At 47.1% G+C, this 17,242-nt stretch overlaps 1 protein-coding gene across 5 annotated transcripts; it reads right to left on the bottom strand.

Moving 5' to 3' along the window:
- Nucleotides 1-10,265: 10,265 nt before the first annotated feature.
- Nucleotides 10,266-16,706, bottom strand: gfi1ab (growth factor independent 1A transcription repressor b). 5 transcript variants are annotated; one of them, XM_076045144.1, is made up of 7 exons: nucleotides 16,578-16,706; nucleotides 14,177-14,290; nucleotides 13,163-13,348; nucleotides 12,308-12,762; nucleotides 11,503-11,640; nucleotides 11,177-11,342; nucleotides 10,266-11,059 (listed from the first exon to the last, which is right to left on the bottom strand). In XM_076045144.1, exons 2-7 carry the CDS (start codon nucleotides 14,286-14,288, stop codon nucleotides 10,881-10,883), a joined length of 1,236 nt encoding a protein of 411 aa, XP_075901259.1. In that variant the 5' UTR covers nucleotides 14,289-14,290; nucleotides 16,578-16,706; the 3' UTR covers nucleotides 10,266-10,880. The 5 variants fall into 5 exon arrangements, with proteins under 5 accessions (XP_075901259.1, XP_075901260.1, XP_075901257.1 ...); XM_076045145.1 differs by having other exon boundaries at nucleotides 14,177-14,296; nucleotides 16,578-16,692; XM_076045142.1 differs by lacking the exon at nucleotides 16,578-16,706 and adding an exon at nucleotides 15,980-16,217 and having other exon boundaries at nucleotides 14,177-14,296.
- Between the last annotated feature and the right edge of the window lie 536 nt (nucleotides 16,707-17,242).

The following is a 17,242-nucleotide window of genomic DNA, read 5'->3' as shown; positions in this document are numbered from 1 at the left end:
TATCCTCAGTGGATTAGCTTATATATACAGACAGATTTGTGGCCTTCATTCAAGTAATAATGGAAGATATTAAAACATTTCTCTTGCAAACTACCAGTACCACCACAGTGTTTTACCTTGGCATAGGTTTCTCATTTCTGGGGAATTCTCACTCATGGGCTATAAATGCAGATCGTTGTCTGACAATTAAATTTGTTTGGACGTTTTTAAAATCGCAAACTTGCAGAGCAAATTGAGCAACAACATATTCATTGTCTGCAGGATTTATACTCCTCACATTGGCTTTAAAACTTCAGCAGTTCTTCCCAGAGTTGCATATTTATATTAAAAGTTTAAAGATTAAAGTGGTGATCTGATCTGTCTAATCATGCCTGAACAGAAACTATCCAGGTGTGTGTGGGTCTTGTTTTCACTGAATCACGCTAACTCAGTTGTTTAACGGTGAGATGGGTTTGGGATCGATCGTAGTTTTGCGTTTTCACTGTTTTGCGGCTAAAACAAAGTTTTGAAGGGACTAAAGGCAATTGGATCAAGTAAGTAGTTAAAACCACAGCCAGTGTTTTGTGTAACGGAAAGAGACTGATGCAGCTGACGGTATCATCTCCGTCGTGCAGCAGATAGTGCAGTATTTATGGAGCGGCAGCAGAGTATACAAACAGGCAGTGGTCCTGTGAGAGCCGCTTAAAGCCCCTCTCCACTTTCCCTCCCCATCCCACATTTCCTCTGTGACCTCTTAGAGAGCGTGAGGCTCTAAGTGAACTATTTATCCAGTCGGCTCCCCCCGGAGGCCTGAGCAGACTGCTGCAAGATCTCCTGTCTGCCCCCAAAACCTCCCCAGGCCCCGCCGAGCTTGTCAGGAAAAACTGTCGTGTTTAGGGACACTCCCCCGAGGCTCCTGACTCAGCCTCGCCGCCGTTCCCTCAGAAAAACAAAAAAAAAAAAGAATTTGATTTTAAAACATTTTCCATCCAGCCCAGATTTTTATGTGCAGATTGCTGCTTTGAATGTTTTGTCATCTGAAAAAAAAAAAAGTTCCAACCAATTTTCATAGACTTTTTGTATTGCACCAAGGCAATGATGAAACAAGAAACGCAGTGCATCATCAACATAGATGAATCACTCGCGCGAGCGACTGCAACAGTCTGTGTCTTTGCCTTTGAAACTCCTTGATGTCTTCTGAAGCTTTGTACGCCAGATGCACGTCAGATGAGCAACATGAAAACGTCAAATGCTGAGTTGATCACTATTCCGTAGTCGACTTTGCGTACACAAATTGAAACAAATTTACTACAATTTGGACAGAAGGGGAAAATTGATTGGTCCGTCTGTAATGAAGATCTCTTCCTCGTCGTGCTTTTCAGTGAAAGGGTTTCAGACAATTTGTAGGGGACTGAGGGTCTTGCTTTGTGCTGACAGACACACTTTGCTTGCGGCCAGGAATCCATAACTTGGATACGCGATTTGTTGATGTGTTTGTTGGTAGCGCAAATGTTACGAAGATGACTACTATTTGCAGCTTGACGTTAAGATTCTATCTCGGAGAACACACTGTATGTCGGATGCTTTTCCTTCACTCAGGTGAATGGCTGGAATGGCAACATCATGTATTTGAGAGGAGGAGCCCCGGTGAAGTCGAAGCTAATGGAGTCTCTCAGGGGACCGTTCTGACCTTGGCCCCTTTTTGTAAAAGCTTTGCCCCCGCAGCAAACAATGACCTGGGAGGGAGGCGGCTGCAAGTGCGTCTGTTGAACATTTGTGAGTTGCACTGATGTGGTCCAACCATATATGTCCTTTTTTTTTTTTTAATTCTTTATCTTTCAACGTGGTGCAAAGCTACCGGTGTAGTCTGAGGGGAAAGAGACCAAAAAGCAGGGAGTGGTGGAAAAGACCCCATCACCTCGACCCGTCCTGATGTGTCCAGTCCTGAGCAGCGTCGGGGGGGGGGGGGGGGGAACGACAACAAAATCCATACTGCCAGGACACACTTCACCCGCCGCCTGCTCAACCTTTCTGTAAAATCGGCATTTTGATGACAATTGCCGCTGTTGGGACGTCGGCCCGATCAATATGCTGGGAGCGGACGCCTCGACGGACACAGATAACCGCTGCTGTGCTACTGTAGGGCTCAGCTTTGCCGAGACTGACACCCTGTCGGACGCTGGTCGATAAGGCGCACGAGCTCGGGCCCTGCCCCGCTCTGCTAGCGCACACACGCACGAGGCTCCGTGCTTAATCCCTCACCCCGACTCCCCCCAACCCCTGACTTTCCCCCCCCCCACCCCCCACCCTTCAGTAAAACTGCCCAGCAACTCCCCAAGGTGTGCGAATCGGAGATGTTACATGTGAACTGGCTGTCAGAACGATTCTGTCAACCCCCGGCCGGCTCGCCGGTGTTTAAAGATGCTGACACACTGTGTTTGGGGTACCAATGTCTTGTTGGAAGTGATGGAGGCTTTTAGTCTGTTTCCAGCCCTTTATCTGTATTAGTGTTCACTCAAGTGTTGCCTGCCTCCCGTGTCTCCTGGCACTTGCTGCCCACTCGCGACTTGAACGCCATTTAACAATCTGAATTAATTGACTTTGCAACTTTGTCTTGAACCTTTGTCTAGACTTCAGTTTTTCACATTATTGCTTTAATAAGATTGTCTTATTTGTTCTCCTCACCTTGAGACTTACGACCACGCAAACCAAAAAGGCCATTTGGGTGATTTCAAGCGTCCGGTGTTATCCAAAACTGACCTCATCAACAATAATCAGTGTCCCTGTCTTGTCAGTGAACTCCTCCAGAACCTTTGAGTTTGTGCTAAAAACTGGAAAACAATCCTTTGGGTTGGGCGCAAGATGCCTCTCCCATGTTGATGACCACATCCCACGTCTCAGGTGTTGGCGCTGCCTTCTGTAACAGCCTGATTTTTTTTTTAGGCCCTTTCCAAGCGTGTAAGTTCCCACAAAGCCACGCTTCCAGCAGGAGGCTGTAAACAGGGCAAAAACATTGGGGGACAATTACTCAGCGATACTGCAGCGATCCGACTTGGAGGAAAATGAAAATCCAAGAATCTGTGGAATATAGCGTCTTTAAGTGAGGGTTATCGGTAGGTAAATAGATGCGAGGGGGATAAAAACACTGAGTAAAAGAGGGCAGATCAGATTCAGCTCAGGCTCATCAATGTTTCAGAGGATGCCAGAGGGAGAATGGAGGAGTCTCTGCACTGCCGGGATCCATTTCCTTTGACTGCGGCTTTGTCGTCCTGGATCAATCCCACCATGGGCAGGCCTTTTGTTTCACGAGGCTCGTCTCCGTGGGCTCGACTGGCACCACGCCGACGCATATTGCAAAGAAGCACTGACATTTGGTCCACGCTAGTCCGAAATGTGAGCAGGTGATCGTGTCCGTCGTCCTGAGTGGTTGAATACGGGATCCAAAAGTAGGGAATCAAGACATTTCAGCCTCTTTTTGTCCACTCCGCTGGCCTGCTGCAGACCTCTGGGGCCGTGTGAGTACTTTCCATCCGCGCTCCCCACAGTGGCATTACTCTGCTTTGATCCTGCTGCAGTCTGACACATGACCACACGGACCCCTGAATGGGCATTAGTGCAGGCTTCAGCAAACCCAACATCTGTGCCTCCCAGCACTGCCACTGCCTCAAATCATTCATTAAATCAGAACACAAAAAGTAACTTTACTTGAATGCCTCAGCATAAATATTTGATCATGGCTGAGAATAAATCTTTGTCATTTCCCGCTGCTTTCGCTCTTCCGCCGGCTCCTCTTATAGATCCTCCCCGGCCTCGCTCGCTCTCCTTCAGATACGGGCGCCTGTGTGAAATGGATCTTATGAATTTTTTAAGCAGATTCATAGCTGCAATCAGGCCCAGTTTAGGGGACGCCTGTGTGTGTCTCAGAGCAACATCTCGTGCTGCCATGCTCGCTCTGGAATCATATGCCGCTTGCATGGGTAATGTGGGACGGGGGTGTTGTTCATTTGACAGGGGCGCTAAGCGCTTAGCCGTCAGAACACGGCTTAACCAGCTCATTAACAAGAAGGTTACACGCCGGTGGCTTGTTCAGTTGCAGGCAAGGTACAAGGCATTGTACACCAAATGCTAACAGAGAAACATGAACATCGTTCTTATACAGACTTTGGTGCAACACTTCAGAAGGGTACATTTCAAAAATCATTTCCTGTCTGTGTAACTGGGGGAAGGCTTTTGTACCCAAGTGCTAAAATGATTCTCTGTAAACTGGGTAACTTTGATGCTTGATTGTTTGTCAGAGACTGCGTTGAACTGGCAACTTGTCCACGACAGCAGCGGCAGATTTAAGTGAAGTAATACGAGCAGAAACATTCAACTGTCTGGGCTCTTTTCCTTCCGATGCTGCGCTTCTGAGCTAGCTTGCTGTGAAGGGCAGTCTGTCGTCCGTGCGTTGTAGGAAGAGAAGGATCAGCGTCTCATTTCAACAGATTTATTCTACAAGTTGTCAGTACTCCTGCCTCAGTAAAAGCAGGAGGTCTTGTCATTGGCAAATAATGGAAGTTAACAGGTGTCGTCATGTTTTTTTATGTTACAAAATGAGTTTGACCGTCAACGAGTCGTGCAAAACATACCTCCATTTTAATCAATCTTTAGTTATTTCCAGTTAATATCGCTGGGTTGACAAGTTCAGCCAACAATGTCGTGACATCGTGTCATCCCACACAATAACAAATGTGCCGCCCATTGGTTTGACAGCTAAACTGAAACGGCTATATTCTTAAATATCTTTTGCCACATATGTGATATTTTTAGGGTGAGAGACCTTTTTAAAATTATGATAACCATGTTTTGTGTTTAATGTCCACTTTAAGTGTTGATATCGTTCAGTTAACCTCTTTGAGGTAACTTAAAAAATCTTACTCGGCCCTTCCTGCTGACCTGGTAGTGGTTTCAGCATTGGCCCTGTTGTCATGGACTTGTCTTGGCGAAGTCTTCGAAATTCAAAAACACACTGCTGCTAAAAAAAAAAGAAGCTATTTAACAGGCGGAACTCTGCTGTCTTTGAATGGGTCTCCCCTTTCGAAATATTTTCTTTGGGATTTTTCCAAGAAGGATTCATTGAACTGAAACATCCGGTTTTAGAAATATTCCAACTGCACACCCTCAACAGCTCTGCAACATTCTACATATCAAATTGTTCACAATTTGTAACCTTCCATATGGGAAACACAGTCGTTGTCTTCACACTAAAAAAAAAAAAGAAAGAAAAAAAAGCCTGCGGAAGCTCCTTCTCCTTTTCTTGCCACGTGAAGGATTCGCTCTTCTTTTCTTTGCCCTCCTTCAGAGTAGACAGTGGCAGAACTCACGGACCCTCTTAGCCGACACGGATCCTTTTAACGTCACCTCCAGGATTCATATGTTATTAGATGTGACTGCGGATAAGAAAAGACAAAACCAGGCCAGCGAGACGGAAGCGTGGTCCTGGAACCGAGGTGTACACGGGTTCTTTTGGTGCACTTACACAATGCATCCAATCACCCAATCAGCTCGCCCAATGATTCCCGGGTGCGGCACCGCTGCTGCCCACCACTCCTTCAGGTGATGGGTCAAATACGGAGGACATATTTCGCATCCTCCGGGATGTGACGATCACTGGAACTTCAACTTTAACACAATGCACAGCGCACAGGACGGCGACCGTCGCTCGTGGCAGAGAGTGGCAGCTCACATCCACACCGTCCACTGATACGTGATGCTCAATTAAGCGGATAAACATGCCTTTAAATGAGTGGACAGCCCTTCTTACCGCACCCCTCCCCCCTTTTTTTTTTTTTATCAAAGCCGTGAGTCCCAAGCCCACCTAGCCACCCACCCCCCCGCCCCCTCCAGCAGCAGTAACAGCAGCCCTCCATGGACTCATGCTGTTCGGGGCCCCGTCCCCTCAGAACAGAGCGCGGCTAATGGAAAGCTTTCAAGGCGGCAGGAGAAAAATGTCGGCTCTTGTTTGGCCTCTAACATTCTCTAATACCACTGACTGGGGTGCGTGTGCGTGTGCGTGTGCGTGTGCGGTCATGACTTGGGAGTCTTTAGCACGCACGCACAATCACCTTGGGGACGCGCCATTATAACCTGGCCTGAAAAGTGAAAACAACAGCACGGCCGATGATCGTCACTGCACAGACATGAACAACGTGACACACACACACACACACACACACACACGCGCGCACACAACTGAATAGACTTCCATCAATGTGTCATGATATTATTGAAAGATATAGGCTAAAATCAGATTGTTTAATGTCATAAATATATCAAACATATTTCTTGTAAAGTTAACGCTTCGAGCAGGAAGAAAGTACAATATTTATAAACCAAAATAAAAGTCAATCCAGTATATAAACAAACAGATCAGTTTCAGGTGAAGCTAATAATACACAGTCTTGGAGGCAACAATTTGAAAATGTATTTTGTGTTGAATACATGATTAGATATGTTGTATATGTTTAGTACCATATTGAATGAATATGATATGGATGACTTCATCAGGACATAATCAGCTGGACTCGTCGTCATCATAGTCAACCTTTCCCCAGCATGCACTGGGTTTTGACCCTGATGCTCTTGTGCTCTCAGTAGTTATGAAGCTGCTCCAGGTGTTACTGCTAAACTTGAAACAAATCCGTTTGTGGTTTGTCGGTCCATCGTTACAACGCGGCCCCCCCCCGACCCACCGCGACCCACAGTGACCCACGTGACGGTCGCACGCCGCCGTGGCCAGAGAGGTGGCGTCTCCTCGCTCACACGTGTCTTTCTCTCTTCCCCCGTCAGCAGCTGCCTCGCTGGCGTCTCCCGCTTATTATTTTTTTTCCCCCTCGTTCCGCTGCCTTTTCTTTCGCCTGCTCATAAATAATTTGCGTCTGCGCCTTGTTGCTCGATGACAGCTGTGCAGTTGCTTCGCAGTCTGTTTTTCAGATCAGGTGAATAATGAATAAGGCCCTGCAACAAAAGAGCCGCGTCCCGCGTGCGCCCTGCCTCCCTGCGCCCGTCCCGTCCCGGCCTGGTTGGCGTGTCAGCCGCCAGGGGAGGGGACAGGTGAGCGCCTTCAGGTAATTTAAAGTTTAATCCTCACCTCCTCGCATCGATCAGGCCTCACGCCATTATTTCATGTGTTTGCTTTGATGAATTAATCAGCGCTTTTTCTCCGCCATCATCTGACATTATCTCTTTATCTCTCTCTCTCTCTCTCTCTCCCTCCCTCTCGCTCTGTCTCCCTGTAACCCGTCGAACCTGCGTGAAATGTGCTGAACAAGAGCAGCCAGAGCAAATACCAGGTTATTATTACAACACGTACACAACAGGTCTGCACACCCTCGGGGAGGTGATTGCATTTACGCTCTCCGCTCTCGCTCTTCCACTCCTCTCCCTCCCAGAGTCTCCCAACAATACAATACCCAACAGCAGGAGACGGCACGCTTAGTTAGCCCTCTGTTTGCAGCCAGGGCTTTTGTTGTTAACCCGGTCTCAGTGCTCTTTATCACTTTTCCAAAAGAGCGTTTTAGCCGACAAGGTCTGAGAAGTAGAGCAAAAAGAGGAAGTAAAAGATTGACTTTTTTTTTTCTCTCGTCTTTGGAGTTGAGTAACAGGATAGAAACAAACTTTGCGGGGCCTTTTAATCGCATCGTTCTGAGAATCACAGATAAAGATCAGAATCTGTTTCAGAAAACAACTCCCTTAACCCCTGGAGTTCTGATTATTTACACTGAAAATACACCCCGTTCCGCACCCACCACGACCACCGCTCCACCCCTCTGTGAAAATGTCTTTGCAACAAGCTCGAGCTAGGAGGAGGCGGAGGAGGGGGAGGAGGAGGAGGAGGAGGAGTAGGAGGAGTGAAAAGTGTGGCCTCTTTTATTATTCATATTTAATTTCAGGATTAATAATAAATTGTCCCAAACCACAAAACCCAAACGCTGAACTGTCTAATTGCACAGTTATGTTTGCAGAGATGAAAAAAAAAAAAATCAGTGAGTATGTGTGTGTGTGTGTGTGTGTGTGTGTGTGTGTGTGTGTGTGTGTGTGTGTGTGTGTGTGTGTGTGTGTGTGTGTGGGGCCCAGGACACAGGCCTAGATTTGAACCACAGACTGCACTGCTCTGATTACTGACCCACTCCAATCGATCGGGCCGTTTTCTATTCATATTTGATATGCCTCGGGGCTGTGGGGTAATGCGTTAAAAAGTAAAGTAATAATCCAGCAGCGGCGCCCTTAGAGAAAATCTGGTCGACCCTAATGGCTCGTTTTGAACACTTCTTGCTCTTTTTTTTTTTCCCTTTGGCAGAAAAAGCTTCTCTCAGTCTGAGATTGTGTCTCTGGGAGGAAACTGTGCAACAATTTAGAAGATAGAAATCACAACTAGAGCGCTGAGGTGTTAAAAGACCTCATGTTCTACCCATTCGCAGATCTTTACTTTTCATAGACATGCATGATTAGTTATTCTTATCAGGTCTCCAGCAGAGAGCACACTTAGCCCGGTGCTTGCAGCCTCCTGCTAAAAAAAAAAAAACCCTCTTTATTATGACATCACATGGGGCTAATCTTCAAATCTGTATGTTTTAATACACACTTTCTGAGAAGTGTAGCCACCACCAGTGTTGGCGAGTAATCTATTACTCAGTAATCCACTCCTGTAATTAAACTACTTCTGAGAGAGAAGAGAAGAAATAAAGAAGAAATTAGATTGCTTTCATGGAGTAATCCCAACACTGGCCACCACTGTCTCATTTCTGGAGGATTCACTGACATCTCTCTGTTAGAAAGCAGCGGTAAAGGAAGCGTTGCCCTGCTGGAGCTCAGTCTCACTGCGTTGCTCTTCGGAGGGGGCATCTTAATACCTGCAGTCGCCCGCTCGGACATCATTTTGAAGGGGTCGCGGTCAGACTCAGTGGCTTGAGGCTGCCTCCGAGTGTTAAAGGCACTTAATGGCCGAGTGGGCCGGGAGATTCCCCCTGTGGCCTCGTCCAGCAGCACTCAAGGCTCCGCGCTGCGCCCCGTTTTGGCCGCGGATGGATAGTTGGATTGTTTTGTTTCGGTCACACTTGCTAATTTCAAGAATAATCTATCGTTTCCGCAACCAGGCGAGGCCTCTGGAAGACGGCCAAGCATCACTGCGGGACGTCAGCCGCGGCGCGATCGTATTTTGTCGCGTATTTGAGGAGGTGTAGGAGAAGGAGCCGCAGCCCTATTAACTCCTCCTTCAAATGAGCCTGCCAGTTTCTCTCCTCCTCCTCCTCCTCCTCCTCTTCCTCCTTCGCCTCATCTCAGCTTCTGAAATATTCAGTGTTTTTGCAGGCCTGGATGTTGTACGATTTTCAGAGAGGAAGTGAGGCGTGTGCGTAGGAAATCCTTGTGAGTCAGTGATTTCAATCAATGTCGCGGGAGGCTGGCTAAGTGATTGTTCCTCCTTTTTCTTCCATTTGCGGCCGCGTGAAGTTTGAAGAGTCGACCACGAACGAAAGGTTGACCTTTCTATTTCCATGTGCTTCATTTCTTTCCCTTGACATCCCACGGAATGCAGAAATTCACTTGATACCTATTTCTGGTTGGTGGTTTTGTGATCACACCTCTAACCAGGTGTTGGCTCCGCACTCTTGACAACGTCATGGCTTTTTTTGACGCCATGCAAATATGTGGAAGATTAATGGAGACGCTTGTTTCACCGACTGAGAAATGAGCCTGAGAGGCTTTTTGGATCCTTCAGGTAACACTGATCCACTGCATTCTGGGAAAAAAAAAACAATACATTTTGGACCTCTTTTTTTTTGTTTGTTTTATGCAATAGGTTTATGGTTCTAACATTACGGCTGTTACTTGTCACGCCCTGAGATCCCAGATTAGATCAGTCTCTGCACCAGTAACAGAGTTGTGCTCGACACCCACCGGTGCGGTTCCCTCAGGGTTGGGGGCGGGGGGGTGGGCACAGCTTTTCACAGCTCTCAACAGCCATGAGGGTGAAAAAAACATTTGATTAACGGTCAAAGTGGCTGTTTGGGGTTGAAACACATGGTGGCGGCGGCGGTGGCCATAACAAACACCAGCCTCCAGCCTCTGGGCAATAATCACAATCACAGCAGCGCCAGAGTCGTTGGGGTTTGTTTTTTTTTCACTCTGTATTTAAACCTGCGCGTGATATATATTGCTTGTAAAACGATAAACTAGTTTCTTGGACAAACTGAAATGAACAGAAGATATCGGTATTTACATATTTTTGGAAAGTAAGTCACCTCAGATTATTCAACTTGTAGATTTTATTGCTTTAATCTCTTTCAACAGCAGCCCAGATAATCAAAACGGTGGGGGGTGCAGGAGGGGGGGGGGAGGCAGGAGTTGGGGGAGGAGGGGGGGCGGGAGGTGTTTGTAGACAACGTCTTCTTACCAAAACAATAAAATGTGCAAAATGGAAAAAAGGCCCAAGACACCCACCATCTCGGTGTGAAATCACACAGTCTGAAGAGGTTGTTTTGCCAGCAGCTGTTGCCACAGTGACAACAAAACGCTGATTTTCATCTCTGTTGCCGTCGATCCGGTCGGTGACGTGTGGGCGTTGATGGTTTCGCGGTAGCATGTCCTCAGAGCCTCAAGATTGTTGAGGACTTTCAAAATTCATCGGGGGCCTGGAAAATTATTATTAGTGTTGTCGGTCTTTCTGGTTCCCATTTATTTTTATTTTTTTTTATATTAAAATAAATAAATATTCCATCTCTAGGTTGAGATTGACTTATATTATTAGATATATTCCCATTGGACTGTCCCGTCAAATTTTCTCAAAAGTTAAATAGTTTTTGTTGTGGTTGTTGTGTCACTAATCCAGTGTTTCTTGGTCAACGCGCGGCCACACTGTGAAGTCACTTGAGGCCGTGCTGCGTCTCCTTGTGCCTCCTCAGGTCCACTTTCCTCTGGAAGCCTTTGCCGCACATGTCGCAGCCGAACGGCTTGTATCCCGTGTGCTTCCTGCTGTGCGTGATGAGGTTGGAGCTCTGGCTGAACGCCTTCCCACACACCTGGCACTTGTGTGGCTTCTCGCCTGCAAGGTACACACAGGCACAAGCAACGCGTCAAAGTCTCGTTCGCTCAGAAACACAACAAAGGCGGCGGGTTTGCAGTTTGGTTTTGTTTTGTGTTTTTTTCCGTTCCAACTTGCCCGTGTGGATGAACGTGTGCTTCTTCATGTCGGACTTCTGGTGGAACCTCTTGCCGCAGAACTGGCAAGGGTAGGGCCGGGTGTCGGAGTGGATGAGCAGGTGCGTGGACAGGGTGGACGACCTCTTGAAGCTTTTGCCGCAGATCTTGCAGTCGAAGCTTCTTTCCTGTGAGGCGCAAAAGTTTTTTTAGTTTTTTTTTTATTCAGAGTCGTGACCTGCGTGTGCGCACGTCCTGTCAGGCTGCACAGGAGGTGTGAAATGTGCGGTTTACAGGAAGTGTTTGTTTTGCGTGTTTGTGTCTAAGGGAGCTGGGGGGGGGGGGCACCTGAGAGTGCACGGCCTTGTGCTGCTCCAGACTGACGGCGTGTCCGAAGGTCTTGCCGCAGATTTCACAGGCAAACGGCCGAGTGCCGCTGTGCGACCTGCGGACGTGCACCTCCAGCCCGTGTGGTGTTGAGAAAACCTGGTGGGGAAAGATTATTTTTATATATGAGTGTGTATGTGTGTGTGAAAGTTATGTTTGAAAAAAAAAAACAAGAAGCTGAAATTAGTTGTTAAAACAATTGGTTATTGTTTGGATTATATTGAGATTATTAGGCAAGTGAGACAATTTGATTTTTTAAAAAACCGAACTGATTCCAATTTTTCTCACTTCCTGTCTGTAATTTTTTTTTAATTTGATCGCGGCCCTGAATTTTAAAGGTCCCGTATTATAGATATTTTCTGGTCTTTATAAATGATGTCATCTCTCAGGCTGAGCTTGCAGATCCACTCCAGAGAAAAAAGATAAATCTTTGATACATTTGTTGGAAACATCACTTCCCCTTGCCATGTACTGTAACGTCCTGTAAATGAGTTTTCTGCATGGGTTCACCATAATGTGTTCACAAAGGGCTCATTTCCAGAATTGCATCATTTATCACAACACCCTGGAAAGTGGAGCAAGCAAAAGGAATTTGCAGAGTTCACCGACACACCAGAGAGACAGATTGTTATAAATAAAGAAAAAAAACAACCAATAAAATAATTGTTTTTTTGTTGTTGTTGTTGTTGTTTTGTTTTTTTTAACATATTTAGCCCTTTAATCCGCTGCCTGTCTTGTTTTGTGAGCGAATGAGCATCCTCCTCACCTTGCTGCACTTGATGCACTTGTAGGCGCCGTTGAGCATCAGGGTGGAACACAGCAGCTCGGAGCGGGCCTTCCCGCCGGGGCTGCCTGTGTGCAGGCCTCCGTCCGGGAAGCCCAGCACGGCCACGGCCGAGGCAGCGGCAGCGGCGTGTCTCCGGTAGTCCCCGAACGGCTCTTCGGCCAGTGTCCTCTCCGCGTACAGAGCCGAGAGGCCGCCGCCGCCGCTGCCGTCGCCGTAATAAGGGGCCGGGGCCGGGCCTCTGGCCAGCTCCATGCCGCCGTGCAGGCCGTGCTGCTGCGGCCGCAGCTGCGGCCTCAGCAGCGGTACCGGGTAGCTGCTGCCGCCGCTGCCGCCGCTGCTGCCGCTGCTTCTGCTGCTCCAGTCGTACGGCCGGAAGGGCACCGTGAAGGGCCGGGTGTCGTCCCCCAGAGGGGAGAGCGATTTCTCCGAGTCGACTGCGGCGGAGAGGAGACGGAACGTTAACGGACCACGAACGCATGTATAGTAAATTCTTACATGCTGGAATGTTATAATTACTGGAACGAGAATGCGCTTAATAATAAAAAAAGAAAAGGAAAAGCTTGATCAACTTATTTTCATTGACTCGGCCAGCTTTACCAGCATATTGCTTTGAGAAATGGCTCGTGTTGTCTAAACTACATTACAAACTGTTCCTTCCTTTTAACTTTGAGATGATGGTTCAAAATGAATAGTTTCCTCTGAGATGATGGTTCAAAAATGAATAGTTTCCTCCAAAATGTGCACTGATGACAAGGCTGCGATGCTTGTGTGTGTGTGTGTGTGTGTGTGTGTGTGTGTGTGTGTGTGTGTGTGTGTGTGTGTGTGTGTGTTTACCCGGTGATGCGGACGGTGATGGAGGCCTCCAGAAGTCCTCATAGTCCGGGGAACGAGCGCCAACACTGTCGCCGCAGTTCAGCGACGACTTGGGCGAGAAATCGGCCGCGTCCGGCAGGTGGATGTCCGGGGAGAGGCCGTAGGTGTCCACCGACGGCTCGGTGTCGTCCGGGAGTCCGTCTGTGTCTGTGTGAGGACGACACGAGCCGTCTGAAATTTACTGCATCAATCTCAGGCAAATTATTATTAGAATCCAAATTTTAAAAAAACTGAATAATAATAATAATAATAATAATAATAATAATAATAATAATAATAATAATAATAATAATAATAATATATTTTGAAAATGATCGAGGACTATGATGTGCAAAAAAAAAAAAAAAAGAATCACACGCAGAATGAATAATGCAAATGAGGACGTGGCTTCTGATCATATCCTACTTGACGAGTGATTTTCGTTCCCCTCAAACCTCAGTCCAGATTTAGGAACAGCCTCAATTTCAAAAGACTTTCACTTTTGGTTTAAAATTAAAAGCACGGGAGAAAAAAAAAAAAGTATTTATGAAATTAGAAAAATATATATGCCGCAATCATTGCGAGGCTATTTCACACCGTCTCAAAATTCTTTTTAATTTTACGTTTAAGAGGAAATTTTATTTATCTTTAAAACGCATATGCACTTTTGACGTATTCCTTGCTTGCTTCTTAATTATTTAAGCTGTCCTGTCGTCAGTCTGCATCGTTATATGGAGAACATATTTGCTGCAGTGGCTGCCAAATACAGAACATAAATCATACCAACCTCCTAATTTACGAAAAGGGGAGGTTAATAGAAATAAATTGATTTCAGATGCCACAGACATTTCTATCAAAATAGCAAAGACGTGCCTTGTAGACATAAAATTTCTCGTGCATTCGTCATCACATTCAAGCATATTCATCACTGTACGCAAACGCCGAGTAGCTGTGGCTGCAAACGGAAATGTGAGTGCGATGTTTGCAGTGACCAACCTGAGCAGATGTGTTCCAGGATGGTGTCCAGCCTGCTGTAGTCGTCCTCCAGGCTGCGGGGCTGGTGGTAACTGTGTGCCCTCTTGCTCTTCACCATGAACGAACGAGGCATCTCTGTATCTCCGCGCGCACGCAGTTGTGGGAGAGGAGGAAGAGGAGGATGAAAAAAAACAAAAAAACAAAACAAAAAAACCTATAACCAAAAAATAAAATAAAGTCCAGCTGCGGGGAGAAGTCCTCTCAACTCTGAAGCCCCGCAAAAGATTTGGTCGCCGACTGGAGGGGAGCCGCGGCTCGCAGTGCTTTTAGAGATTTCAATTTGGCCCACGGAGCATGCGCGCAACGGTCGCCCCCTCCCCCCCCCCCCTCCCTGCACCTCCACCTCCCCTCCGTGCGCCAGGTGTTGTGCGGACAGGTGTGACTGCAGCGGCTCCAAGCTGCCAGGAAGTCCGCCTGCGGTGCAAGTAGCCGCTTCGACGACGGCTTTAATGGGGGAAAATTCTGCAGGGCTGTTTGTGTGAAAACAATCACAGCTTTGTTTTTCAGAAACAAAGCAAGAAACGGTTTTATCCGTGCCTTTTGAAATGAAGATAAAAATCACACAAGGTTTTTGCTGCTGCTGCTGCTGCTGCTGCTGCTGCCGCTGCATCAGGCCCCAGTGGTCCGAACGGCGGGGGAGATATATCATCAGGACATTTAATCAAACCGCATGTGACCACACGTGACGTCACAAGCCCCTATAGAAACACTAAACTCGGCTGTTTTTTGGATGCAGTTGTGTAGCTCGTGTCACGGCAGGCATGCAGGCAGGGAGACAGACAGACAGGAGCGGTGATACGGGCCTTTATCTGCAGCTGCGTGCTCTCTCTGACTGGGAGGGAGGGTGGAGGCGCCGAGGTGCACCCCAGGGTGCCATGTGGAGGAAAAGCGGGCGTGGGGGGAGGAGAGGGGGCACAGTGGCCCCGCAGAGGACGTGAATGAATGGAAATTGAATGCAATTTTTTTTATGTGCGTGCGTGTACGTGTGTCAATTTCTTTAAAGTCATCATTCCATTCGATGCGTCCTCCGCACCTGCTCGAGATGCTGGGCCGTGGGGGTGGGGAAGGGGGTGGGGGGTCATTATGCGACAGCTCGCGTGCGTCCGCGCGGTGTCAGTTCTCTCCCCGCCCCCCCCCTTCCAAAACACGCACCGTGCCCTGTTCTGCGTCCTGCGCGTCCTGCGTCGTGAAGCACCAGTCGGGTGGTGAGTTCATGTGAAGGGGGGAACTTTGATTGTTCACAAGGAAAGTGAATCATCAAAGTGCGCGCAGTCAAAGATTCAAATTCGTGGGTGTATTTGTTCTATCGAGCGTCACTATGCTGCCCGGTTCTTCCAGGGACTCGCGAAAACAACGCTACCTATTTTATTTTATTTTATTTTATTTTATTTTATTTACCACCCCACTAATCCTCCACCAGACCGACTGACTGACTGTGTATCAGCGCACATAAGGAGGCAGGAACCGGACACGACGGCCAGTGGCGGCATCCGGACACCGTGCGTGTCGAGATATGGCGCCGATAAAGAGTGAGGGGCGGGCGGGCGGGCAGAGCCGGGCTGGCCGTTGGAGGGAGGCGATAGGCCGGCAGACGGCTGTCGAAACAGTCCTCAATAACCGGCATCCTGTCACCGCGACGCCTCTGCACACCCGGCTCTTGCAGTTAAAATGTGTTTGAGTAGCTCTTTAATTGCGAGAAATATTAGTCTCATATTTTGCAGTTTTCTTTTCCACTCCGGAAAAACATATAAAATATATCCGTACCTGTTTTCTGCAGTGTTCAGCCCAACATTTCATACTTTCTAATGAATTTCAAAACCTTCGTGTGTCGCGTTGACGTGAACACACACAAAAAAAAAAAAAAAAAAAGAAGCGTCGGAATGATTCACGACTCCCACTTATAACAAAAACGCGTTCTTTATGAGAAGGAACGAATCTTACCCTTTGTGTTTTGAATAAAGCACAATTCTGACGGCTGTTATAGTTCGTGTCAATAAGATGAGAGACGGACATAAATACAGCCGACTTAAAAACTAAATAAAATAAAAACTAAATAAAAAACCGGATAGATTTGTCCTTTTTTTTTTTTAATTATTATTGTTCTCTTAACGGCCGAAATGATGCGAATATTTAACTCGACATTAAACCGTTATATATATTAAAAAATAAAAAAAAAACGTTATTAAAAAAAAAAAAAAAAAAACGATTTTAGACGCGGCATGAAACGTAACAATCTTATCCGCAAACGTCATCAATCAGTGCAAGAAAACTAAAAAAAAAAACTAAAAAAAACTTTAAAAAAAAAAAAAAATGCTGAAGTGACTGACCCGAATAATAGTACTGCGCCCGAACTCATACAGACCTGGTGAACGTTTCCGAGCGGCCGGAGAGCGCGCGCGAGAGCGAGGCTCCTCTGAAAACTGTGGTTTTCTGCATGAAATGATTAGTAGCTGAGGCACTAAAAAAAACCGCGAGAAATCACTTCCTGAGAGCTTTCAATCTAAGCGAGCATCTTCGCAGAGGAGGAAGGGCAGCTGCGCGCGCGAAGACACACACACCCAGGAGGAGGAGAAAAGCACGCACACACGCACACCAGCCCGGGAGTTTAACAAATGATTTTCTTCTTTTATTATGAATTCATCGCACTCAGACAAACAAAACACAGGCAATGCCATCATCTCTTCTTTCCAATAGTGTTGTCACGTGTCTCTCTTTATTTATTTATTTATTTATTTATTTTACTGCACCCAAGACTGAAGAAAAGTGCCGTCGTGTGTTCCTCTCCCATCAAACAACACATTCACGTTCATCACAAAACAACTTGTCATCATTAATATATGTACATTTTTTTTTAATTTTCCATGTTCTCTACGCCCAGTGTCCGTCCATGCGTCGCTGTGGCCACTCCCCCAGCGACCCCAGCAGTTAGTGTTGAGGACAGACGGTCCCAGGAGTCCCTGCGCGTCCACGCTGGGGGTTTGTGTGACATGCTAGCGAACTGGAGGGAGGGGGGGGGGCACGTGACAA

Source organism: Nelusetta ayraudi, unplaced genomic scaffold (genome assembly GCF_046127955.1).
Source record: "Nelusetta ayraudi isolate G7.1 ecotype Tasmania unplaced genomic scaffold, CSIRO-AGI_Nayr_v1 ptg000084l, whole genome shotgun sequence".
In the NCBI taxonomy this organism is placed as follows: domain Eukaryota; kingdom Metazoa; phylum Chordata; class Actinopteri; order Tetraodontiformes; family Monacanthidae; genus Nelusetta; species Nelusetta ayraudi.
Note: the sequence above shows the minus strand (reverse complement) of the source record. Positions and strands in the feature narration are given on the sequence as shown.